Below are 26,807 nucleotides of genomic sequence, written 5' to 3' on the forward strand. Positions count from 1 at the left end.
GCTGTAAGTGAGCTTCATTGAGACAGTTCTAGAACATAATATTGTTGCTTTTTTGGAACTTGTTATTCTTAGGTTTTGCTAAGTGTTGTATATAAAAACCAGAAGTTTTATTTTAAAGATCTAGACTTTTGTGAAGAGAAGACAGTCTGTTTTAAATATTTGAACTTTTATTCCCTTTTGACATTGAACTATGGAACACTCAGATAATCTATACCATGTTAGTATTCCTATAAGAGAAAATGGGTAAAACAGTATTTAGAAAGCAGTACCAGTAAACCTTATTACAAGCATTAGATGTGCTTAAAAAGTTGATATTCATAACCTGTAATTGTTAAATGTGTATGACTTAAATGTTAAAATCTCACATTTTAAGATAGTCTTCTACAATTACAAACCCATATGCCCAGATTTTCCATGGGCTTCGCAAACCAGAGAAGACAGAATGTGCAAGAGTCAAAGGATAAATATTACAAATATATATTAGTTATATTACCTAATTAAAACCATAATCTGTTAATACAGTTATGGATTTATTTTAAAAATTTAATTGAACATATTACTAATAATGTAGTTGTGTTTTTCAATGTTGGTAACCTCATTAAAGTTCTTCACTTTCGTAAAGTCCAGATTGAGCTGCCAGACGCTGAAATTCTCCTTCAGGGTTAAAAGCTTGTTTCACATCCAGACCTTTACCATTAAGTGCTAAGTATTTGCTGAAAGTTGGTCGAACACGTAACAGCTTAGGAGCTGGAAGAGTTTGGTGTTGACGGACTGAAATAGATGAAAAAGATTAATTCAGAAAAGCTGTTCTAAACAAATGGGTTGCCCTAGGTATTTAGTATCAGACAGGAAAAGAAAAAAAAGTCAGAACTGATTATTTTTATATTACTCTGGGATTTGTGTTTCTTACTAAATCTTTCTGATTAAGTCCTTGGGTTGATAGCGTGACATACCCGCAACATCTAATCTTGTGTTACATGTCGTCACTCCAGCTTCATTAACTGCAGACACAGTATACCACCCAGCATCTTTCTTGTTTACATCTTTTATCAGTAAAGTAACTCTTCCAGAGTTATCATGATACAAACTGAAAAGAAACAATAATAAAAAAATGAAGGGTAGGTATTAATTTTCCTGTGAAACTTTATGATGCCTCTGACCCAGAGGGTCAGACTGTAAGAAAACGAAGCATTTGGAAATTCCGAGACTGTACCTAGTTAATGCCAAATAGCTATTGGTTTTATTGAGTTTAATTCCTCCCCTTTAATTTTTTGTGTCATCATTTCCTTGAGCCATCTTTCTTTATTGTTAGTAAAAAGGTAAATCCTAGCTTAATGCCTTAAATTTTTGATTAGTGGAATCGGGGTTAATGAGGTTTATTGTGTTTCTATACATGTTTTAAAAACTAGACAAACTGAGATTACAAACGCATGCCATTTATAATGCATTTCAAGTACAGCTGGCTTCACCCAAATAAACTACAGTTATGTCTAAAAATACTTATCCTACCTTATTCGATCAGTGTTGAATTGTACCATTTCATTATTTCTTTTCCAGAAAAGCTTTGGTGGAGGTACAGCTGAGATTTGGCATTCTAGCTTCACTGAGTCTCCCTCAAAAACTTTTTTGCTTTGTGGTTTGTAGATAAACATTGGTGCTCTTCTATGTTCTTTTGCTACATATTAATAAAAAAAATCAAGTATTTGAGATTTTATAAAAAGAAAATAAGTCAAACCAAGGTATTATGAAATTTGTATGTTGATAAAAAAGTTTCAAAAAACACTCAAGATGATTAGAAGCTTTATGTTTTACCATTAGTTAAAACAACATACAGTAGTACTATTTTGTATTATGCCAATTAGAGTTCTAAAACAGTAATGTTATGTGGCATTGAATTTATATCATGTTTCATTCAAAGAATTTAAGTTATATTCTCATTTATGTCTCTTCAATAAGGAGGCATCATGAGTGGTGGCAAGACTAGACAACTTAGGTTCAAATTGTCTATTTGCCCCACCAGCCATGCCAAATTGGGAAAAATTTGTTTAGTTTCTCTGAGGCTCAGTTTTATCTATCGTAAAATAGATAAATAGAAAATCCATTATAAAATAAATACAGGTAATAGTGACTGCTCTACCTACCACTACTACTCAAAACTACTGTGAGGATCAGTAGTTGAAGATAATGAATGAAGAAGCATTTTGTAAACTGTAAAATAGTATACAAATATCTGTAATTGTTATGTCATTTCTTTCTTTCCTTTTTTTTTTTTTAGTTTGTGCCAAATCATTTTTAAAATTTGTAGCTTTGAGGCATTTTATTATAAAAAGCTAGCACTTGTATACATAAACTAACAAGAACTTAAAATTCATCACACATTTACTTCATTTTTTAGCTTGACCTTCTAGTAAATCTTTAGCTTCATTGATTTTGGCTGCTATATACGGAGATCCTCCCTTGTCTGGGTGGTTTCAAAGCATAATTCGTTGATGAGCATCTCTTATTTTTCCTTTATTGGCAGTAGGGAGATTTTGGTAGACTCTGAAAAACTTGGTTTTACTTGCGGCTCCATATGTTTCATGGCTTGCAAAACATAACGGCCTGCAAGTCCTGCAGCAGCAATGGTCAGTCCAGCTGCTACCACTGTACTGGCCATGGCTCTGGCTCAGCTCCCCGGCCTCCGCCAGAGCGCGGGTCATCCCAGCCCAAAGGCCGCAGCCACCAACTCCCACTCCTCTACCAGACAGCCTGTTATGTCATTTCTTTAATTACCTGAAGGAAAAGAGGAAATGATACACTACTCTAACCCTAGCTTTTCTCAAGGAGAAATGAAATTGGACAGATGCCTTCCAAGGCCTCTTTTAGTTCTAACAGTAGAGTATTTCTCGAGCTATTGACACAAAAAGATTTGCCCAGAGCTTAATCACCTGAATTAGATTTTTTTTTGATTCCCAGATCATGATCTAAGGCTAAAAGTTAATATTTATTCCTCCATTTTAAATTATGTGTGATAATGACAATTCTGTAAAAATAAGAATCAGATTATTTTGGATTATAGATCAGAGATATGATTAGACTAACGTTTTCCACTTTAAGATCCTTCAGTTACATCTAGAAATGGTTATATAGTTTACCCTTGAACAATGTGGGGCGTTGGAGCACTCCTACCACACCACATGCAGTCAGAAATCTGTATGTAACTTTTGACTCTCCAAAACTTAACTACTAATAGCATACTCTTGACTGGAAACTTTACTGATAATATGAACAGACAATTAACACATATTTTGTATGTTACATGTATTGTATACTATATTCTTCAAGTGAAGTAAACCAGAGAAAAAACATTATTTAAAACATCATAAGGAAGTGAAAATAACATGCAGTACTGTGTTGTAAAAAATCTGCATGTAAGTGGACGTGTGGTGTTCAAACCCATGTTGTTCAAGGGTCACCTGTACTGCCTTATTTGTTTTGCCCAAAATTGCATCATTTCTTTATTTCCTTTACTGAAAAGCTTTGGTTGTAGGTCTGTCCTTGAAGTTTCACTGAGTTTCCCTCAAAAATGCTCCCTCCCCTTCTCCCCACCATCCTGTGACTTTTAGATAAAAATTGGCATTCTAGTGGGTTGTGTAGACATTACCCTTAAATATGAAGTCATCTGGGCTTTTCTAACACTTGCTTTTAAAAATACTGCTGGATATTAAGGAACTCTTCAAGATCTCTTTGAAGGCTTACCCAGGACATCCATCTGCACAGTAAAGGTGGCTTCTCCTGCTCTATTCTTGGCAACACACACATAAGCACCTGCATCTGAAGTTCTGACCACTTCAAAGATGAGTGAATGAAAACCCTTTTCAGACACTATCATTTTGTGATAATCATCTGATTGAACTGGTCTTCCATTCAGATACCATGACACATCAGGAGCTGGCAGTCCGCTTACCTGGGAAGGAAAACACAAGAAGGAGATAACAGAATTTTAAATTATATCATCACTGGAACCTATTTGTCCATTTGCAAATTTTAACAATTCCAGTATCTGAGTGGGTTTGTGATTCAAAATGCAAAGGAAGAGCTTAAAAAGGTATTTGGTTTCAACAATTTTTTAACAAAAACAGTGGAAATTAAAACTCTTGAAATTAATATTTTCAGACTACCTCAAACCACATCTAGCCCTTTCGCATGTAACCTCAGGCTCCTTAAGATCTCTCAGTTACTATATTTAGAACATTATGTTATATAGGTTTCCACAAGAAATATGAAGTCCTGTGGGTTTTTTCGATAATGGTGACTGCAGATGAAGTCCCAGAGGGACATACATGTCATGATTGCAGATCTAATGAATGGCTTTACCAAAACAGAGTGCTCTTGAGCTGTAATTCTATTTAAATGCCAGTTTGTTAAGTGTTTTTCTATAACCCTCAACAGTTAAATCCATATACTTTCATTCATAAGGAATCCAGAAAAACATTTTATAAAAAAAGGATTCCAAAATGAGGATAATAAAAATGTAGGTCTTTCTAAAGATCTCTTCGAGCTTGAAGAACTCTTCTAGGCCAAGTGAGCAGGTTGGCTTGAATTTCTTAATGGAGAAGAATTAAAAGAGGTATTTTGCTTTAGAAATCCTATTGTTTTTGTAGCTTCACTTATGTCTTTGTTAGGGGGTGGGCACTATTGTGAGTACCTTACGCCTGTTTACTCAGTTAATCCCCGTAACAACTTTATGAGGTAGGTACATTTGTTACTCCATTTTACAGATGAGACAGAAAGCACAGAGGTTAACTGCCTTATCTAAGGTTACACAGCTGGATAGTGGCAGAGCCAGGATTCAAACCCAGGTAAGCTTAGCTCCAGAATTTTTGTTCTTATCCACTATCCATGTTGCTTGTTAAGGTGTACAGCAAGTTACTTCTTTATTTATTTTGTTAGAGGGGCAGGGAGGGGCACACGGGGAGAGAGGCGCTTAAACAGGCTTCATGCCCAACGCAGAGCACGACATGGGGCTTAGTCTCACAACCCTGAGATCACAACCTGAGCCAAAATCAAAAGTTGGACACTTAACCGACTGAACCACCCAGGTACCCCAGGTGTGCAGCAAGTTATGAAGAGGAAGAGGACATTTTTCAAAACATAGTATCTTGTTAATTTTCCTCCAATATTTTTGAACTCTTACTTTGAAATCCATTCTGCAGAATCTTCCTTCTTCAATTGACATGTTCTCTGGCACTTGAATGAAACGAGGTGGGTAAAATTTCTCCTGGATTGCATCCTGATCATTTACATCTCCCCTTGAAGACGATCTACTTCTACAAAAATATTTTAATAATTACTCTGCAGGAAGGTTGTCATTGTTCTTCCTTTTACACAAATATAGTTAAGCCATTGTATTGGAATCCCCAGAGTCTATACTGTTTTATGTGTTAGTGTAATAACAAAGAGACCTTAGGACATGGCATATTTAATGACTATTAGAAATGGTAGCAATTTAAAAACATCTGGTACAAATTTTACATCTTTGTGTCTTGTACAATGCTATAAATTGATGAAGAAACTGATTAAAATGCAGAGTACCTCATGGACAGTTCTTATCATGTACAATGATTTAGTAATTGGAATTGGGTTTCAGTTATGAGAAAGTTGCTTAACATGGACATGTGGTCCTGGCTTATTTGATGAAAGCATATAAAAAACTTCCTCTGAGATAGTTCTGATAGTTAATAGATAAAAATTTTTACCATCCTCTCAGACTTTAGAAAATTCACATTGTTTTTTATAAAAGGTATAGGAGGCTTGAAGGCTTTATAAATATTACATTTTTAAGCTGAAAATATTTTTGGTAGCAAAATGTTTCTTTAAGATTGAGAATTTTTTTTTTTACCTTACTTGTGATGTAGGAACTTGCAGTCGTGCATGTTCTGAGCTGTGCTGCTTGAAATTAAAACAAAGTGAGAATGTTAACGTGGTTGTTAGCTTGAAATGAAGCAGAATTAAGTAGTCGTAGTTGAACATTCCTTTGTTGACTGTATTTGTGCACTCATGGTTAATTCCATATACATTTGATCCTTGAACAACACTGGTTTGAACTGCACAGGTTCACTTATATATGAGTTTTTTTTTTTAAAGATAAATACAGTACAGTACTTTAAATGTATTTTCTCAGCATCTTTTTCCTCTAAATTATTTTAAGAATATAGTATGTAATACATATAGTGTACAAAATATGTATTAATCTACTTGTTGGTAAGGCTTCTGGTCAACAGTAGGCTAATAGTAAAGTTGGGGAGTCAGAAGTTATATGTAGATTTGAACTCTATGGGGGGGCTCAGCACCCTTAACTCCTGCGTTGTTCAAGGGTTAACTGTTTTAAGCAACTAAAATATAGTGCACTGACCTTCTAATACTTAAGCAAAAAATCCCCAGAATTAGTAGGACTATTCAACAGGTATAATATATGAAAACTAGCTAGCCTTAGAATTCCTGGTGGTTCATTTTTCATATGACTGTATTACAACAAAGGGTGATGTGTCCGCCTGGTGTATTTGAAATGGGAACACATAGTACAGATTGTCCTTTAGTAAATCAGGAATAGACATGAAGTCACTTGTGTTGGCAGTTGATAAAGGGTATTATGCCCACTGCTCAAAAGTGCACCAACAGCAATTAACACATACTAGACTGGAAAATACTTCTCTTTTTAGCTCATGGCACAAAATCATGATGGACACCATGGAAGATATGTGTAGAGCTATGAGAAAGTTTGAAAAACAACATTAATTACTTCCTGCTTAATAAAGATATATTTAAGCAAACATCTTTTAGGATTTATATTTGAGCACCAGAAAATTATTTCCATTTGAGAATAAAACCAGAAATTGATGAAAGTCATAATTAACTGATCAAATACTTAGTGCTTACTTTGTGTATTTTAGTGTTTGGCACAGTAGGGGAGACTAGTGAAAAATATATCTGTATCCAAATATCTGGAAAACATCTATATAGCAATGCAGCAAATCTGAGTACAAATAATTTATTTTGGGATGAATATGTTTAATGTATTTGGTCATTTTAAAATTCTTACAACTGTAACAATTTTTGGCTAGTCTTAAGGTTCTCTTAGCCACATGTCAAAAAAAATTGATTTATTAAATCAACTAACTTTTTGGTAAAAAATAAAAATAATCCGATTAAACCCCAAATATCCAAATTAAGTTTTTAACTTTTCCTGTAGTAGTGGTTTGAGTATGTATATATTCATATTCAGAGGTGTAATATTTCAGTTTTATGTAATCTGATGACATTTGGATTATTAGAGTATTTGAAGCATACAAAAAAAACCTAGGATTTATCTTTTCTGATTTCATAATGGTATGTTTTGCTGCTCTCTTTTTTCTTGGTGCCATGACCTTCATTTTAATGTTTTTAAAGGAGGAATGAGAAAACTGTTAGATCTTTGCCCTCAAAATCATACACTGAATTTATAACATAAACCATCACTATAACACTGTTTTGAGTTACTTCTACTAATAGAGGTAGTTTCGCATCTTCTTCTTGCTGTAATCTGTACCAGTCCAGAGCCCAACACACAGTAGGTGCTCCATATAAAATAATTCATTGAATGAATGTATGAACTGTTGAGTAGCCAAAGAGAGATTCAAATTCTGTTTTAATTTTCTAATTAGTTGCACCTTTAGACCCTGCTCCATCTTTTTAGTAGTTGCATTACCAGAGACAAAAATCCTATTTTCAGCTTCCTGTGCTTAGGAGCTTAGAGTTCTTGGGTGTCCAGTTTCATCCCATTGGCTTCCAGTTTCTTTTGGAATTTTTGAAAAGATACGAGAGGTAACTACAGAAGGAAGACAGTTCTAACAGTTCAGTGTGTTTCTCCAGCTCTGTATTTCTCTTCAGGGTTAAGTTTACTTGTTAGAATGAAGTTGACCAGAAACAAGCCTGTGGGATATTCACTTTATGCCCTCCATAAAGTTTATCCGTTCTTGGAAAGGGTCCTTTTGTTAATGTTAGAGCCATTACTCAGGCTTTTTTATTGTTGTTTTGTTTTTAATAAGCATTTTTGAATACAGAAACAAAGGGAATTGGATGTTTTATTAGTCCCACAATTATATTTTAAAACATTGAAATGATTAACAGCTTCTGAGAAAAAGTTATAATTACTTTGGCTTAAAGTTTTAACTTCTGTCCTATTAAAGATTTACAACTCAAAATTCTCTATCCCTTCTGACATTGGAAAAAGTGTTCTAGGTGTAACGGACCCCTAAATGTCCAGATGAAAAGTGACACTGTTAGTCTTCTGGTGTTTTGTCTTTGTGACATTTCATATGCTGATATTACAACACCAGAAAATGGGGTAAAATTTTAAGTTTCTCTCTATATATTTTAGCTCATCGTGGCCTCTCCTTTTTATACCTAATGGAGCATGGAAGTGATTGACTTTTGCCTCAAGCTGTATTTATCAGCATTTGGAAAAACATATTTGTAAATCACATGAGAGAAAAATATTCCAGTTAGGTAAAGATTACTATAATTTACCTGTTGTGAGTCTTGTGCCTCACTGTCATTTTGAGCTTGAAATACAGCAGCTGCGTTCTGTGGTCCTAGCAGTCTGCGGGCCATCTTCTCCTCATATGTTAGCCGCTTTAAAGAAGTCATTCATTAGGGAGATAGTAATGAGATTTAATAAAAGTTGTTTGTATACCTTTACCTTAAAACCACCAAGAATTATATCAAAGAAGTATGGTTCTGCCTATTGAATTACAGGTATATGCTATGTTTTATGTTTTATTTTTTTTAAAGATTTTATTATTTATTTGACAGGAGAGAGAGAGGATGTGTGTGAGCGCACAAGCAAGGGGAGTGTGAGAAGGAAAGGCAGGCTCCCGTGCTGAGCAGGGAGCCCCATGTGGGGCTCAATCCCAGGACCCTGGGATCATGACCTGAGCTGAAGGCAGACGTTTAACTGACTGAGTCACCTAGGCGCCCCATATACTATGTTTTAATTTTTATTCAAAGCATTTCCCTTCCATTCTAGTGCCACTTCCCTCATCTGTTTTCCTCTTGCTCCTGGGAAAGGAAGGCATAATCACCCTTATGTAAGGCTATCCCAAGTAAGGGGAAATTCTTCACCTTCCTATTTGTTCTGCATGTTCTCATTGGCTCCGTCTTTGAATATAGTACTGCATAATCTCCCATGGAGAAATAACTTTTATTAAATGAACATTGAATATCATATTTAATTTCTGGTTGAAAGCCGTGCAACTGGTATTTAAATGTATTTGGATTTAAGGCATATGGTGCTGTTTAAGAGATAAGTGACTAATACAGTGGGTACAGAAGAGTTACGTCATAAATCTCATAGCTATGTATCCATCAGTAGTATATACCAAAGTATGTGAAAAAGTTGACTGAGAGTATTTCTTATTGGTTATTTGATCATCAGACATATTTTATGAGGAGTAATGCTTAAAACAAAATTTTCATTAAATTATTCAGATTTCTTTTTCTTTTCTTCATTCTTTTACTTTGTTTTACATTCTTTACTTCTTTTGTGTCATTCTTTTGCTACTGAAAACCACAAGGTGTTTTCATGCAGAGTATTTGGTATTGGATCCAAATAGTCCCTCTTTTTAGATAATCCTATCCCTTGCAGATTTTATGGACATAGATCTGTGAGACAGAAAGAACTTTCTTACTGAGATTTTATAGTTTAATTGGCTTTTTGTGCAAAATAGACTTTTTGCTTACTTGATTTCCATTATGAAGAAGGCTGTCCTTGCATTTTAGCTTTTTCTCCAAATCTTGAATCAGAGCTTCTTTTGATCCTTGTATTTCGTGGTCAGGAGTCCTTGGGGTGGGCTTAGCATTTGCACTTTGGGATGGTCTAGCATTTACAGGTTGGCCAAATGAAGGTTGTTGATAGCTTTAAAAAGAAAAAAGATTTTTTAAAAAAGGTTTTATTTATTTAAGTAATCTCTACACCCAATGTGGGGCTCGAACTCAGGACCCTGATATCAAGAGTCACATGATCTTCTGACTGAGCCAGCCAGGCACCCCAGAAAAAAGATTTTTAAAAAAGATCTTCAGGGTGCCTGGGTGGCTCAGTTGGTTAAGCGACTGCCTTCAGCTCAGGTCATGATCCTGGAGTCCCGGGATCGAGTTCCGCATCGGGCTCCCTGCTCGGCAGGGAGTCTGCTTCTCCCTCTGACCCTCCCCCCTTTCATGCTCTCTCTCTGTCTCATTCTTTCTCTCTCAAATAAATAAATAAAATCTTAAAAAAAAAAAAAAAAAAGATCTTCAGAGAAAGATGTGGTACTAAAATAGAATTGACCTCATTCTGTCAGTCACCTTTAGATAGGTTGAATCTACCCATCTAGTAGATTAATAATAGTATTATTGCTTAAACTTAGTACTATTAGTGTTATTAAAAACATTAATATTAAAAATTTCCTGGTAACAGTGAAGAGGAATTTAATAAGAATGGTTACCAGCTTTTTTTTTTTTTTTTTTTTTTTTTAACTCTTGGCAAATTAAAATTTAGTGGCTGGAGGAACAAATTAGATTAGGCATAAGGAGGATGTCCTTCCTCAAAGATCTTCCTAAAGAAGTGAAAGAGAGTAAGTCTAGTTACTGGCAGCTTGAGAGTTCTTCCAGTCTTATGATTGAATTTGGTAAGTTTGTTTTATGGGTGGATACCGTTCTCAGTGCCCTGTGATCTCATGTTGATAGTTTGAAATTGGTGGTGATGGGAATATGTACACCAGGGAAGTTGGTAAATACCACAAATCCTCGCTGCTTTCTCTAGAGCTGATTGTTAAACATTTACTACTATAACCACTAGGATTTAGTGAATATTCTATTGCTTTGAATGGAATCTACAGTTGACATAGTCTGGCTTTCCTTTTAATTTCCTGTTTTACACAATTCAAGTGTGGTACTATGTAATAAATAGCTTTTACAGTAACAGTCGTTTCTTTACCATTGCTGAAGTGATTTTTAGAGAAAGAAAGGAATGATTTAGAGGAGGAAAGAGAATGTAACTAGAATGCAAAGGGGGGTCTGGGGGAAAAAAAGAAAGCAAATTTGAATAGTAGTTGAAGAGTTTGGTTTAAATCCGTACTTCAAGTTCTAATCCTAAATTATCTTGAAAAATGTTCTTACCGCTCCCCATGTTCCCCTGTTGATTGTGACAGAGTGTAGGTGTAGTATTTAGGGATTCCTGTATTATTACATTTGTTAGGTAGCTCGCACTTTCACAGCTGTTTGTTCAGATTTCACCTAATTTATTCATTTAGGGCCCTGTAGGTACACGCTTATATCTGTTTAATGCAGGATAACTGGTCACTGCCCTCAGTGAGTATTTTAGCATTATCATAATAAACGTTCTCCAGTTATCAAGATGAGGCAGGCTGGATCTCTTTTCTTTTTTTTTAAAGATTTTATTTATTTGAGAAAGAGAGAGAGAGTACAAGCAGGGGGAGCAGCAGAGGGAGAGGGAGAAGCAGGCTCCCTGCTGAGCAGGGAGCCCGATGTGGGGCTCGATCCCAGGACTCCAGGATCATGACCTGAGCCGAAGGCAGACGCTTAACCGACTGAGCCACCCAGGCGCCCCTGGATCTCTTTTCTGACCTGTTCCTGTTCAGATATTCTCAAGGGTCACTAAAAGAATTTATAAGCTGAGTGGAAATGTATCTCCTCTGAAAGGAGCCAGAGTTTCAATTCTTGTAGACTTTGGGGACTTGGTTAGTAATCTGTAGATTATAAACATTCTGAAGTAAAAAAGATGGCTTATTACTCACCATTGTAATACTTATTTTCACTAACATGGAGTTTTGGTATAGGCATTACTCTATCAGCTGAATGAATGACTGTTTTTATTTGTATTCAAGATGCTCTGTATTGAAACTTGATGGTACACATTTCTCCCCCTTACATTTCAGGTATTCAGGGTTGTCTATATTAATGCTTCACTAAAGTCTGATTTATTCAGTTAAGTAAATAGCCAGACCAAGTGTTTAAATAAATAGTGAGTTGTATGTGTGTTTTTTGTTTTTGTTTCTGTTTTTTTTTTACGATTGAATTCTCATGTCAAAGTGGTAAAATTCCTTTGGTCTTATGGATCTCCTATTATTCTAACTATATGAAGTTTAATAGCCTATTTTTTTTTAATTTTATTTTTAATTTTATTTATTTTAGAGGGTGAGAGTGAGTGAGGGGAAGGACAGAGGGAAGAGGGAGAGGGAGAGAATCTTAAGCAGACTCTGCACTGATGTGGGGCTCGATCTTACGACCCTGAGACCATGACCCTGAGATCATGACCTGAGCCAAAACCAAGAGTTGAATGTTTAACCCACTAAGCCACTCAGGCACCCCATAGCCTTTTTTTTTTTTTTTTTTTTAATGTTAGCCTACCATCTTTATAAAAGTCACCTGTTAAAGTGAATTAGAATTAAATAATTTTGTTTTTAGACTGTCATAATGTAATATATTTGAGAAATCCTGAAGGATTATCAAAACCAAGCCTGAGAATCACTGATATGTATGTGACCTAGTCAATTTATTCACTGAATTCCCTTCTCAGTTTAGATGGCCTAAGTGTTAAGACTAGATACGTGCTCATATTTATAAGCTAATATTCTTCTTGCACTCTGCTTTATAGGTCCTTTTTCCCCCCCATCATTAATCACCCAAATCCTTAATTTTGTTACAGATCATAAAATTGAATCCCTGAGCAGGTAAGGCACACATGCTGAATGTCACACAGCAGGCTTTTTGAATGGAATAATTAGAATTAGAGTTCTCAATTTCCAGTCTGTGGTTTGATCGACTGAGTAACATGTTTGCTTAAGGGTTTCCTACTGATGAAAAGCTAAATAAAGCTTTCAAAGCAATCTAGGTCAGAATCCAAGGGATTATTTTCGAAGGCAGGGCAAACTTAAGCCCACCATAACAATGAGGGAGTTGGGCACAAATGTTCAAAGGGACAGAGTTTTCCACCCTGTGCAGCTGGACACCGAATGGGTATCAAGTGGCTGTGGGAAGATTAAAAGAGTTATCTATGGTTGCTGCAAATGGAACAGCTAAAGCTGGATCTTTGATCTCTGGTTTGGGGACCTCCTATGCTTATTTCTTATACTCTCCATTTTTGCCTTTTTCTCTTAGTTCTGTGCACAGAGCCAGGAACATGGTTGAGGTTCTTTAATATTTATTTGTGGCTTTCTTTTCTGGTCAGATATTTGGAATAGGGTTGAAAGACCAAGAAAAGTAGTATAGTCAGAAAAGGTTATTTTATTTTATTTTACTTACTATATTTGTTCTTGGCCTGGGGCTCCCAGAAAAGGTTATTTTAGATTTAAAAATGCTCATATAGGAAACCTGAAAATAATGGAAAGCTAGATGGAAAATGATCATCTGGGTAAAATGTAACAAGAAAAATCTATAATGTGTGATAATGGGTATAATGGGAATTTTGGAGGGAAGAGAGAGAGGGCTCTTAATTCTTAACGGCATCTTTAAAAAATACTAGGTCAAACTTATGAATGCCATTTTCATAGGTGAAAAATAGTTGACTATCAGCCATTTCAAGTGGTTCAACCTAGTATATATAGGATTCTAACATGTGTTTTTGGCTTTATTTTGATTTTTTTAAAATGTTGAAAAGTACTCTTTGCAGGTTGAATTGCTGTAGTCAGTTCAACTAAGTGTCCAGAGTTGTCACCAACAATAGGAATCCCTAGAAAAAGTAGCCTCCAGAGAAGACTGAGAGAAATTATCGACAATCTTAGCAAATCTGTTGGTAGGCCTGCAACAAAACGTATTCCATCAGACAGTTTTTCAGATGCCTCTGATTTAATTCTCTGGTGTTTTAGCCAGCCAACGGATAGGAAAATTGATAGCTCTAGGCTTGCATAAGCACAAAGTATTCAGTTCATGTTTTAAAAAAAGCGCAACCACTGTGTCCTTATTCATATCAGGTTCTCCTAGGATAGTTTTAGGACTTTGGAAATAGTACATGCTTGCATAAGGCTCCAGGTATTCTCTTTATTTAGACAGAACAATCAGCTCAACCAATTTGGAGAAAGTGTGGGGTTTTAATTACTAAAGGGAACCCTAAGGTCATTTATTTATTCAAGCCTTTCTTCTGATCATAGTAAGGAAAATTCATACACTTCAGCATCTGAATCCCAGGTTTTTATTAAAAAAAAAGTTTTTTTGGTTTTGTTTTGTTTTTAGCCAAATGGATATTCAGGGTAAGAGGGGAAAATGGATAGGAAGAAAAGACTAAGACTGAGAAGACATTTAATAGCCTCTGCTTATATGAGAGGAAATCCTATCTGAGGAAGAGCAGACAGCTGCTCTTCATCTCAGCTGAGCCCAGAACCAGAGCAATTAAATTTATAGCATGAGGACCTTAACTTAGAACTGGGAGAATAGTTCATTGTTCTTGGGTATGTTAGATATCTTTTTTTGAAGATGGAAAAAAATAGGTAAGTAATTGTATGTGATAAAAGGTGATTTGAGTCTCTCTTAGTGTGGACACTAGAGAATGGGTCAGATGACTTCTTACTGCCAGCACCCATGTTCAAGGTGTTTTAGGAGAATTATGAAGAGACCCTGAGGTCACATTGCCTGTTTAGATAGTAAATAGTGAACTAGGACATACCCCCCCACACTCCTCAGATAAAGCTCAGTGTATATACAGTATATAGTCATACATATAAAAAATTCACTTACTTGGAGTCCACATTGGAAGGGATTTTACTGCTACTATAATCAGGCTGTGATGGTAATATGGAACTGAGGAAGCTGGCTGGGGACTGGTTATAGGTGGCTGTAACCCTTTGGCCTGGGTTGGAGCCAGCATGCTGCTGGGGAGAAGCAGGGAAAGCAGAGGAGGACATGGTGATGTGAGAGCTCACTGTTGAGGAGGCAGAAAATCTTTCCTCCGTGCATTGGCGGGGCTGGATGATAATGGAAGACTGTTTGGTCTGGCTAGAATAGCTGGAGGTTTCCGGTCCGGGAGGCTGCAGTCTGGAGCCACATGGATTTTGGGATTGAAGGAAGTGTTTTGGACGTTCGTAGTTAAACATGCTTAGCTGGTATATGGAAGATGGAGGCAATTTATTACTATAATGATTTGCTCCTGGAAGGGTGGGGTCCTGAATTTGGGGTGGCAAGCCTGGAATCACAGAAGGTCCAAAGGAATCAGAAGCAACCTTGGTCTGCCCCTCCTTGTTGAGATCTTGGGAATACTTTGCTTCTGTCTTTGATGGAGTGGCCTTCTCTTGAAGAATATTGTTCCTTCAAACGAGAAAATGATTCAGTTACAATATTTGCATAAAAAACAGTATTGTTTAACATCTTTAGGAGTGTATATGCTTTTTTTTTGGCCTTATATGCTTTCAAGGTCACCTCAAGGTGGAACTTTCCTGGCTTCTAGATTTCTTCCTTTATCTCTGTCTTTGTGTAAATGACTTTTCTCCTGAGAACAAGAAAAAAGGATTCATTAGTGTTTGTTTGCCTCTGGGTGATTCTTAAGGCATGCCCAGGGGCTTCAAGATACAGGAGTGGGAAGTTTGAGTTTGCCAAGTAGTTACTTATGAAAAGAAATTCTGTGATGTTGCTCAGTGTGAAAATTTAATGGTTTTAAGATTAGCTTTTGCCCAGAGGGTACAGTTTCATTAACCAGAGAGATTTAATGATTTAAATTATTAGTTAAATATCTAACATGTCAGCTCCCATTCTATCTGAATTCTTCCCATTGCTAATGAAAACCAATGAATGGCTAATATACATCAGTTAATTAATGTCCTGGTGATAGGTGATGAATGATATCTTGGTAAATCAAGGGGTACACTATGCTTTTTAATAAAGAACGTGAACATCTGCATTTACTCCTTCAACCTTTCAGAATTTCGTAAAGTAGAGGGAACATGTATAAATCATTGTTGTCAACTGTGAGTGTATTTTTTTTAACCTTTCAATGCACTGTCTCTTTTTTTCCCCTTGATTCCAAATTCACCATAGTATCAAACCAGATGATAATTAAGAAGTATATGTGTCTTTCTGTGTGTATATATGTTACTGACTGTATTCCAGAGTGATATATAAATTTTTTGTTATTTTTAGATTATACTATCTAGTTATTGGTGTTGATATTCTCTTAGAGTTTTACTTTTTATTATTTTTCATATTTCATATGCATTTTGGATTAATTTGAAACTGTTTTAGCTTCTCTCTTTTTCTTTTGAAATGGCAGACAAGGATGTACAGAAGGAAGTAAGGCAGTATGAAGCTAGTTATGCCTTACCAGAAAAGATGGTTGCCATTTCTCTTACTTAGCTCTGCACTGGTTCTTCTGACTTCCTATAATAGATCCCAGTTTTCCATAGATGAATCTTTTGCCCCTAAAATCAGCCTTGAAGGGTTATATTTGCCTCTGATTCTCCCGTTAGTATGGTAAATCTAAGCAGAACTATATACAGACATTCACACACAGACTAGCCCTATGAATTGTGGCATTGGTTCTGTCTTTATTCAAAATGTCAGGTAATTTAGTTCAAAATATATTTAATTTTACTTAGTATAAGCCAGCTCTGAGTTAATGATAAATCAAACTATTAATTGATAAAGTTACCCAAACTGTCATCATCAAAATGAAATCTTAAAATTGTTTAATTTCCTATCTTAAAGAATGTATCATTTTTAATGAAAAAATTTCAGACCAAATAACTTTATCCCAAGGCTGTGCATGTAGTTTAGAGTTAAAAGGGACGCCTGGGTGGCTCAGTTGGTTAAAAGTCTGCCTTCGGCCCAGATTGTGATCCCAGGGTCCTGGGATCGAGTCCCGCATCGGGCTCTCTGCTCAGCGGAGAGTCTGCTTCTCCCTCTGCCTGCCGCTCACCCCTATTTGTGCTCTCTCTCTTCCTCTGACAAATAAAATCTTAAAACACACACATACACACAAACCTCTAGCAGTTTTAGGAAAGAACAAATACTACTAAACAGCCAAGAGAAAGATTCTGTTGAAAAAGGACACTTAAAAAGCCACGTATTCCTTAATTTCAAGTTTATGAACACAAGCTTGTTCAACTAGAGTGCATTTTAGTAATTAACTGTATTAGGCCTTTAAATTGTTGGAGGAAAACATCCAGAAGGAGCTTTAATTAGATCTTCTCAAAAAAGGACTCTATTTCAAGGCAAGTAGTTTTGTAGTTATGGGCTTATTCATTCCATTGCAGAATTGAATCCAAATTTCGTTCTTAAATTCCTTTTTAGGAAGGCAAATTATTCAGATTCATTTAATATAGCAAGGAATAAACTGTTTAACAAATAGCCAGTAGATATTTTCCAAAACGTTCTGTTTTTCTTTACATATGTTTTCAAAATATCAACTATCTTGTACATTTTGGTATCAGCCTACATGGTTAACAACTACTGTTATTTTTCAAAGCTCAATTGAAAATATGTTCTTTCAAGTTTCATTGTTCTCATGTCTCAACAAAATTTTATACAGTTATTCAAATAGAGAACTCTGAAAAGTTTTTCTTCGTGTTTGTAGTTACTGTCCAACAGTTTAATTCTATAATAGATTCTTTTATGTGACACTAATATTTTATTCCAAATAATGTTAAATAATTTACAAAGATTTTATAAGTAAAATACTATGCAGGTTCCTATTTAAAAAATCTTAACTTTTTTCTTTCTGTCTCTAACATAGCACAGACTTGCACAAAAAACTGATTGAGGATATTTTGAAGCTCTAGGACATTACCACAATTACAATCAGATCAAGTGTGCCTTTTCAAGGAAAAATGATGATTTAAAAATATTGACACACAGCCATCTTTCCTTGTACCCTTTCTCTAATGCCTTCCAGTTTCAGTGGAACAAGTAAGTTACTTTCTCGTCGTATCTTGGTATAATAACATGATGATGTGACTTTCAAAGTTTTTATGTGAAGATCATCTTTGTACACGTTCCTCTGATTTGGACAAAAAACAAAAACAAAACCCAAAACTGTAGCAGAAATAAAGATGGGACTTACCCGTCGTTCCAGAGGGTGCCAGCTGGGTTTAACCCACTATTGAAGGGAAGGAAAAGGCATCCCCTTCCCTCACAGACTAATCTAGTGGCTCTGTGCTTAGTATTATAGCACCACTGACTTTTATCAGCTGCCAAACAGTGACATCTGATGTGCTTGCCTGTCCATCTACCTATGCTGGCATGTCAAAGTAAGAGTCTACAATCTAAACAATATCTCAGATGTCTTAGTGATATTTAAGGAGTGGGATTACATGAGCTTCTCTTACAGGCCTCTTTATTTTAGATGTGAATTTTGACTGTAAGCTTTTGTAAGCTCATGCAGGAGGAAGGGCAAAGAGTTGGGAAATGGAAAAAAGTATATAGAAAACTCAATTTCTTTATCGAGGTGGGGGCTTGGAATCTTTTCCTGTTTAAGAAAGGACTAAAAGGGAAACTGTATTCTGAGACTGATGTTCTATCCAATAAAAATTCTCCAGAAATAAGACCAGTGATTGATGGTTCCAAACTGATTTGTATTGGATAGTTGTTCTCTGAAGCTTTTTTGTTTTTTTTTTTTTCTTTCCTCCTCTTGCCAAATACAAGTAGGGGTGGAGCAGAGTCCAAGCAGTTTGTTTCAGGAGACAGGGTGTGGTCTCAGCAAAGGCAGGAGAGCAGGGTGATGGTGACGTGTCACTGGGAAGGTGGGGAGGTGGAAAAACATGATTTGATTTCTTAGCAAGTTTTCTGAATATGTATGGCATATGCCTCTTTGATCTTGTTCTTTTATTCTTCAAGAGTTTTGAAACACTTAAGAAATTACCAGACAAATAAGCATTCTGTACATTTAGGGCTTTATACTGTCAACTCTTTCCTTCATCTCCCTTAACTCTTAGCGGTTACACAGTTTCCTTTCTCTTCACTAAGGAGACTGTCTTGGTATTTAGGTTTCCATTTTTGTGCAGGGAACTAAATAATTACAGAGGAAGAAACCTTCAAATCAACAACAGAAGTAATAAAGAAGGGTAGGTGGCCTGAGGATCAGGTCAATTGAGTGGAATTACCACCATTTAGTGGTTTCAGTATTGATATGTTTCTCCTGTTTAAAGCATATCTATTTATTACCCTCCTTCATGGGTGCTCCAATATTGATTTAATTACCATATACATGAGGGTCCATCCAATAGATGTTTGAGCACATACGAGCCATATAAAAGTCTTCACAGCTGACCATGTACATGTATCTTCCTTTGGTGTTCAGAGAAAGTTTGATAATTGCTTCCTGGGCACACAGCCATTACTTGGTGGAAAAGGCATACTAGACTGGATGAGTAGGTGTTTGCCTACCAAGTCTTATTTCAGGAATTTCCCAAAGTATTTCTCTACATCTGCTCACTGATATTTCACTTTCCATTAATAGGGACAAAGCCTTTTAATCCAAATTATGGAGACTTAAAATATAAATGCAAGTGACAATAAAAGTAGCAAGAATAACCAACAAGTATAGCATTTACTATGAGTAGGGCTCTATTCTAAGCACTTTAAATTTGTGGTATATGTGACTGATACTTGGTTCTTCCAGAGAACAGGGTTTGATTAGGGCAAGGAAAAGGAGATACTAGATTTGAGGTCTCTTAATACCTAAAAGTTTAAGTTGTTATCCTACCAGGAAAGTAGGGAAGATGCCCAGGACAAACTATGAAGTCCCCAATTTTGCCTAGGGCAGATTCTAAACATACCATAGTTGAGGAGGAATTTTAGTTCCATTTATTTTTTATCCTTTAAGCTTTATCTCTTTTCTCTCCTATGCCTTTGTAAGATGTAACATTGGTTACAGTGTAGTAGTTCCGTGGTACATCAAGGCAAAGGTTCTTGCCCCAGTAAGGGGATAAAGGGCTGATTTTGGAAAGGAAAGGAAGGTCTTCTTTCCTGGCCCCATTGTCACAAGTTAATAGTCTATATTTAATAATCTATTATGAATCTACTTTTCTACTTTTAAATGTTTGGTTTGCTTTTTTGAATGGTGTTTTTTGTTTCCTCACACATACAGCTATTCAAATGGTTTAGTTGCTTATTTGAAAAAAATTTTCCTAAAACTGGAAGAATCCATAAGATGGCAGGTGAGTGAACTATATTCCAACCTGTCCCCAAAGACAGCTTTTCCAATTATTTCTCTAAATTATCAGTAAGGGCCTCTGGTGAATCATTCTAGTGCCTCACAGTATGAAGGTAACTTCCCACTATGTCACTGAACCATTTCCTGCTGCACGTTAGGGGAATTCTTTCTTGTCCTATCGTCAGTGGAAGGGTGACTTGGCTATTTAGCTGTCACTCATTCATCCTTTCTTCATTTATAGCTCTTGTTGTATTTTTTAAAAATGTAAACTATGTATACTGTTGTAAAATGGTGCTGTGAGCTTTGTCTAAAATCTGATGTCAGATGTATGTGATGAAGCTAATTTCTGCTGTATCAACTGAGAAGGCAAATGCCACATTGAGGATGGAAGGACTAACGAGTGAAGAACATTTCATTTATTTTCAGGTTATGCATAATTCACAATGATTACTGAAGTTCTGTCCCACTGTAGCACTTGTAATTTGAAATCTCCTTTTGAGTGCTTAATTCGGTCTTATATTCTTTTCAAGAGAGTAGTAATAATGGACATTCCACTAGGTTTGGAGTCAAATAGTAAAAATGATAACATTAATTTGGTTAATGTTCTATAGCTTTGTAGACACATTAACCTTCTTATTATCTGTTTTGGAGACCTGAGTGTGAGTGCCCACTCTGCCATATACTTGCTGTGTAACCTTAGACAAGTTGCTTAATCTCTCTGAGCTTTAATAATTAACTGAAAAACGAAGATAGTATCTGTTTTACTAACCTAATCAGAGGAAATCATATGATGGACTCTTACGTGGTATCATTTATCTCCTCAACCAAGTTAAATGTTTTCTGAGGGAGGGACTGTTTATTTTTTATCTTTGGGACATTGTGGCTTATAGTTGACATTCAGTAAAAACTTGTTAACTTTTGTGGAACTTTCATTGAATAATTTTTCTCAAAGATGATTTTTTAAATGAAAAAGATGGTAATCTCCTGTGAAAGATACTGTATTATAAATTCAGTACCTTTTTAAGTCTTAAAGGCTCACTGCTAAACATAGGTACTCATGGAGAAAAGTTTTAGATATCTGTATTGGCTGTGTCCCCAGGGAAGTCTCCCACAGAAACCGACATAAACACATAGGATGTACTTAATAAATGTTTGTTGAATAAATTGCAGTCTTTTGTCCCACACACCCGTTCTTTGACCTCATGAGAAATCTTTATAAGGGTAGCTGTATCCAGGTAACTAGAGATCCCAGAAGCTAAAGGGGTTCCAGAAGACTAATTGAGAAATTACAGTCATAGACTGTTATTGAAGATACATTGATTCTAAGAAAAAACAATGCAGTGAAGTAATAGCCACTATTATGAATTCCTATTATGTACTTGACATATGTTGTTCCAGGTCTGTTAATATATACGTTTAAACTCTTTCCTTCACTGTCTTCATTGTAAGAAACTCTTGGAGAAGTACCTATCCCAGGGTCATAGAAGCATGAGGAAGCAGCCCTCAACAATATCGGTCAGTCATCTACAATCTCAGTCATTTGTAGAATGAGGAACTTCATGTAGGTGACCTCTGATTCCATCTCTAATATGATAAATTTATTCACTTGATAGACCCAAATACTACTCAAGAAATCTCTTCTTAAAAGAGATTTCAATATCTTTTATTTTGTAATTAACAGAGGCTACTTAAACTAGAAAATAGTCAAGAATGTTCATTTATTAAGTTTTATTAAAGGTGTTTAACCTAAATTTAACCTAAAGGTAACTTTAGGTTTGTAAAATATTTAGTGGACTCTGTTAGATATTAGTAAAGTAAAAAAATTTAAATGACCTTAAGTATCAGTTTTTAGTCCCCCCCCCCCCCCACCCCGTGACTATTTTAGTTTGAGGTTTGTGTTTGGGGGTTGGGGGATGATGGCAGATTTTGTTTTGAGTATAGCCTGGTTGGCAAATTCACCTAATGAGTTATCTTTCCATTTATACACTTGCCTTCTAAATGCAAGGAAAATTCTGTCTGTATTCTAAGACAACAAGAAGAAACCTGTATCACAATGTTTTTTATATTTACATTGAGATCAGACCCTGAATTCTTCTGTGGAAAAGATTCTGCTTCTTCAAAATCTTGTGCCATTTCAGCATTGTTGATTTTTTTTTTTTTTTTTCAGTGTCTCTAACAAACCTTTAGATGTGGATCTAAGCGCTTGGTTTACTGTTTCAGCTCTGGTGAAAGATATGATGGAGGGCAAGGGAGAAGTGACAGAATTAAGTGACTCACCTCAGAATGCAAGTTCCCTAAGGGCAGGAACTTTGTCATGTTCACTGTTCTGTGTGCAGGACCAAGAACATTTGTTGAATGAGCAAGTGTTAAGTCTGTCTGCCCTTACCATTGTGGTTGTAGCTCAGAGGAATTTTCATTGCAGAAATCCTCCTTTGGAACCTGGATCTCATGTTCATTGTGACGGGCTGGTTCGGGAATAGTTGAAATAACGTTCATTGGGGTGTCATCTGGATTTTTGTCCTTTGTGTGGCTATCACTGCTCCAGGGAAAGGTGGCCAGTTTTGGAGAAAGTTTACTCATGGGTAACTTTGGAGAACTCTCTGACTTCTCCACTTCTTTTCCTCCTGAAAAATATAATTATTTACCACCTCAGATAGAAACAGAATCTTCCTCCTCCTCTTGGCTGAACTGGAGCAGGGAGATCCCGAAAAGAATTACCTGGGGAAACGAAGAGTCTTGCTATGGAGACTGCAGTCCCAGCCTCATTTTCTGCAATGCACTTGAATTCCCCAGAGTCTTCAGGAAATACTTCTGTGATAATCAAGGTGCAGACTTCCTCTGGAAAGGCAAGAGATTCAACTTGACCAGAGTTTTGGGAGATCCCAAATTAACAAATAGTGTGGGAGGATGTCAGGGAAAGTCGGTACTAGGAATAAAGAGTATTTCTGAGATTTTTAAACAATCCATCAGATTAGACTTTTTGTCTTTGAGCGGGCTCCTGAAGATAAATAAAAAATGCAACCTAAAATAATCCCAGCAGAGTCCCTATCACCTGTCTCTTTGACACATCTCTTTGCTATAATGTGAGTTCCTTGAAAGCAGGGATTACACTTTATTCCTTGACTTCTAGATTTCTGTGGCTTTAGTGCTTAGCATCAGGTTCCTATAGACAGATTTTCTGAGCTGACCTAAAAGTAACCATTGCCAGGATAGTTCGATAGTGCAGTGATAGCCACATTGTGACGGGCACTACACCTACTTCTTGGACAGTCAACAACTTGGATGTTCGATGTCAGCACGCCTCCTTACTGCCTCTCTGTAGAGCTCATGAGTCATAGATCAGAGGATGGATGCATGCTCTGTGAGGGCAGGGACCTCCTTAGTGCCCAGAATGGAACGTGGCCATTGTCTGTACTATGTTGAGTGAATGAATAGGTGAATAAACACACTGACAAATCCCAGTTATCTTGCTGCTTTTGTTCTGTCAGTTCGAGTTGTTACACGGTAGCCTCAAAACCGCTCATGATGGCAAAAGTGATTTAGGAGACAGTCTTCTGATGGTAATCTTGATTTAATCGTTTATTACCAAGATGTTGAAAAATTGGGGGTGCCTGGGTGGCTTAGTCAATTAAGCATCTGCCTTCGGCTCAAGTCACGATCTCAGGGTCCTGGGATCGAGCCCTGCTTTGGGTTCCCTGCTCATCGGGGAGTCTGCTTCTCTCTCTGCCCCCTTCCCCCCACTTGAGCTCTCTCTCTCTCTCAAATAAATAAATAAAATCTTAAAAATAAAGATGTTGAAAAATTGTGCTTACCGGGAATGGATGATAAAGAAGCTTCTGGAAGATAAAACAAGGGAATAGAGAATTTAAAAGATGACGGTTAATTTAATTGGGAGAAGGGGCCATGTGTATATGATAAGTAACTTAAATAAATAAAGCACATACAAGGTTGACTGTAATGTGGAGTCACAGACTATAAACTCTGTAGAATCCCAGAAAAGATACATGATGGAATGAACACTTGGCAGGGGGCCAGAAGAACTGTATTTTTGTTCTCTTTAGCCCTGAATTGCTCTGTGATTTTGTGAAAATTCTTCTCTGGGCTTTAGTTCTTCATCTCTAACATGAAGAAAGTATCTGTTCTCTGAATGGGAACCATTACTGAACCCCTGGTCCTGTGGTGCTCTCTTTCTCCCAAGAAAGTCTTTTTCTTTTAGTCTCTCTAATGAAAATAAAGTTGAATATTACATTATAAACATACTATAGTATTATTGTAGAAAAACACATAAAAGGATAATAGTTTGGGTGGTGCGGATATGGGTGATTTAAAATTTCTTCTTTATGCTAATGCCACATTATGTAATAGAGGTTTTTCTTCCTGGATGTGATGTGCAAGTGTTCGTTTGTGCTGCATCAATATTTAAATATATTTTCTTTGCTTGGGGCAAGAACTATTTTGGGCTTGGACTCTGGCTGTGGCATTTATTAACGTTGTAACCTTGGGCAAGGCATTTAGTATTTCTGATTTCAGTTTTCTTATAAAATGGAAATAACAATGCACACTTCAAAATGTTGATGTGAGGATTAAATGAAAGGTTGCTTATAAACTCAGTGTTTAGCATGAAGTAGATCATCATACTTGTTACCCTTCCCTGAGTTTATTATTTGGTAGGAAACAAATAATAAAGTATTTAGAAAGCTGTACATCATTATTAATTTGTTTTATTCTTTAAAAAATATGTTTATTCTCACATTTTTTTCTTGTTTGTATGCCAAGAACTCATTAGCAAGATAATTTATGAAAACAAACCAGTCTTTTCACAGCTATTAAAACTATTGTTTCATCAGAGAAAAACAGCTATCTTTTCTTTTTTGTTTGTTTCGAGGAATCATTTGAATTTGAAATCATAATTGTTTAACAATAAAAATTTCTGAGCCTGTAACAAGTCAGCTATTAAACTTTGAAACATGTATTAGATTTCAAGGTTAATTGAAATACAAAGCAAATCGAAAAGCTTATCACAATACTTCTCCTCAGAATCTGGAAGTCCTCAGAGTCTGCTATCTGCTCTTTCTCTCTGTACCAGTGAATTTGAACTGTGGTTGTTGCCTGGACTCGGCATTCAAATGCGACAAACTGACCGCTGGTTGTCGAAATGTCTTGAAGATGCTGAAGAACAAATACAGAATTCACAGAATGGAAGAAACTTTCACCATATGCAATGATTTGGGATGCCATTGGTAGTAAGTATGCTTTTCGCCATAATTATTGACAACTGACTGTACTTTAATCAAAACGAGGAGTTGCTGGGATTCTTCTGTGCTTTATAGTGTGCTTTACAGTCATGTGTTAGTTATTTTTATCTTAATTTCATAAAGTTGTTGCTCACTTCGCCAAGAGCCATGTTCAAAATAGGAAACAGAGTAGTTGAAAACTCTTATCTTTGTCATATGATTTTGTTGAGTACATGGAAAGTCAATAGATTTAATCTTTATTATCAGTCAGATAGTGTGGGCAGCATTGTATTTTTTAAGGATTCTGAATCATGACTTAGAGGACTTGGACCAGAATCTCAACTCTGCCACTAACTGGTTGAAGCTGATCGTAGGAACTTGGAAACTCTTAACCTCTGTGGAACTCAGGTACTTTATCTGTGAAATAGGGCTAGCAAAATGCTCAGCCTTTTTTAAGGTTTTGAGGCTCATTTCCGATAAATTGAACATTTAAAGAGTGAAGAGTTATAATGTTATATCAAAAGCATAAAAATAGATGGTTTGGTCTCACCATGCATTGATGAATGGGTGGCATTTGTAGTAAATATCCCCCTTAAACCCTGATCTCCCTTCTCTCCTCTTTTCAGCTAGAGTCCTCTAGAATCTAGAATTACATTTCAAGTTATAACTTGGCTGAGAGGGAGTATCTGAGGTCCTTCTATCAGGTGAGACACAGTGACCACCAGCCCAGCCCTTGCGGCCTGATGCCCAGGGCTACATATCTTCGGGAAGGAATGCAACAGGAAACTTGTAGAAATAATAGACCCATGTAGCCGACAGCCTGGGCTGCAAGCAAGCTTTTGGAATCTATAGCAGGGCTCCTTATTCTTAATGACATTTTTTCCTGACTCCCATCCTGTACTTGGTACAGGTTAAATCTTTGTCCTGCTTCTCATACTTTGGGCCAGCAAGAAGCAGTGGTTCCAGTTCTCTCAGGTTTGGAAACTGGGCGACAATGAGCCCAGAGATTTCAACCTTAGTTTGGTTTGACCTAGTTGATTGATTCCTGCTCTCTCCAGTGGATAATACGGGAGCCTTCTTAATCCTGATCACTCTCTGTTACCCAAGCAGGAAATAGATATTGTTTTGCTTATTGGCTTAGTCAGAAGGGCATCTTATGACTAGTTAGGAGAATCAGATGAACCTTGAGGTCAGGTAGAGCATAGTCTACGTGGACAGGACAGTCTGAGCATTGCCCTTGACAGCTGGAGATTGGTGTAGAGCAAAAGTCTAAAGAGTATAGGAAACCCTGAGTTGCTCTGTGACATTGAACAGTAATTTCACCCCTTCTGGGACTCACTTTTCTCATACATAAAATAATAATTTCTGAGGTTCTTTTTAGTTTCCCCTTTTCCTTCTCACCCCTATGATGACATCTACAATTT

The 26,807-nt window shown here is 36.3% G+C and overlaps 2 protein-coding genes and 1 pseudogene across 13 annotated transcripts in view; 1 reads left to right on the plus strand and 2 right to left on the minus strand.

Moving 5' to 3' along the window:
* Positions 1-26,807, plus strand: part of KLHL3 (kelch like family member 3) — a 279,580-nt gene that overhangs the window by 1,314 nt on the left and 251,459 nt on the right. For 6 of the 11 annotated variants that reach the window (XM_032425118.1, XM_032425130.1, XM_032425125.1 and 3 more), the window contains exons 1-3: positions 3,926-4,841; positions 17,732-17,904; positions 25,236-25,392. The gene's annotated coding sequence lies outside the window, so the exon portion shown is untranslated. Of the gene's footprint in view, positions 1-3,925; positions 4,842-17,731; positions 17,905-25,235; positions 25,393-26,807 lie in introns of those variants that run through there. The other 5 variants (XM_032425120.1, XM_032425119.1, XM_032425122.1 and 2 more) reach the window with 5 other exon arrangements.
* Positions 150-2,678, minus strand: LOC116645128 (annotated as a pseudogene). Its single transcript, XR_004301908.1, has one exon. The product of XR_004301908.1 is annotated as a mitochondrial import inner membrane translocase subunit TIM14-like (transcript).
* MYOT (myotilin) lies at positions 150-16,809 on the minus strand. The gene is made up of 9 exons (XM_032425134.1): positions 14,746-16,809; positions 9,760-9,934; positions 8,548-8,652; positions 5,882-5,928; positions 5,177-5,309; positions 3,739-3,946; positions 1,510-1,675; positions 954-1,087; positions 150-771 (listed from the first exon to the last, which is right to left on the minus strand). Exons 1-9 carry the CDS (start codon positions 15,099-15,101, stop codon positions 599-601), a joined length of 1,497 nt encoding a protein of 498 aa, XP_032281025.1. The 5' UTR covers positions 15,102-16,809; the 3' UTR covers positions 150-598.

This window comes from Phoca vitulina, unplaced genomic scaffold (assembly GCF_004348235.1).
Source record: "Phoca vitulina isolate PV1807 unplaced genomic scaffold, GSC_HSeal_1.0 scaffold32, whole genome shotgun sequence".
NCBI lineage: Eukaryota > Metazoa > Chordata > Mammalia > Carnivora > Phocidae > Phoca > Phoca vitulina.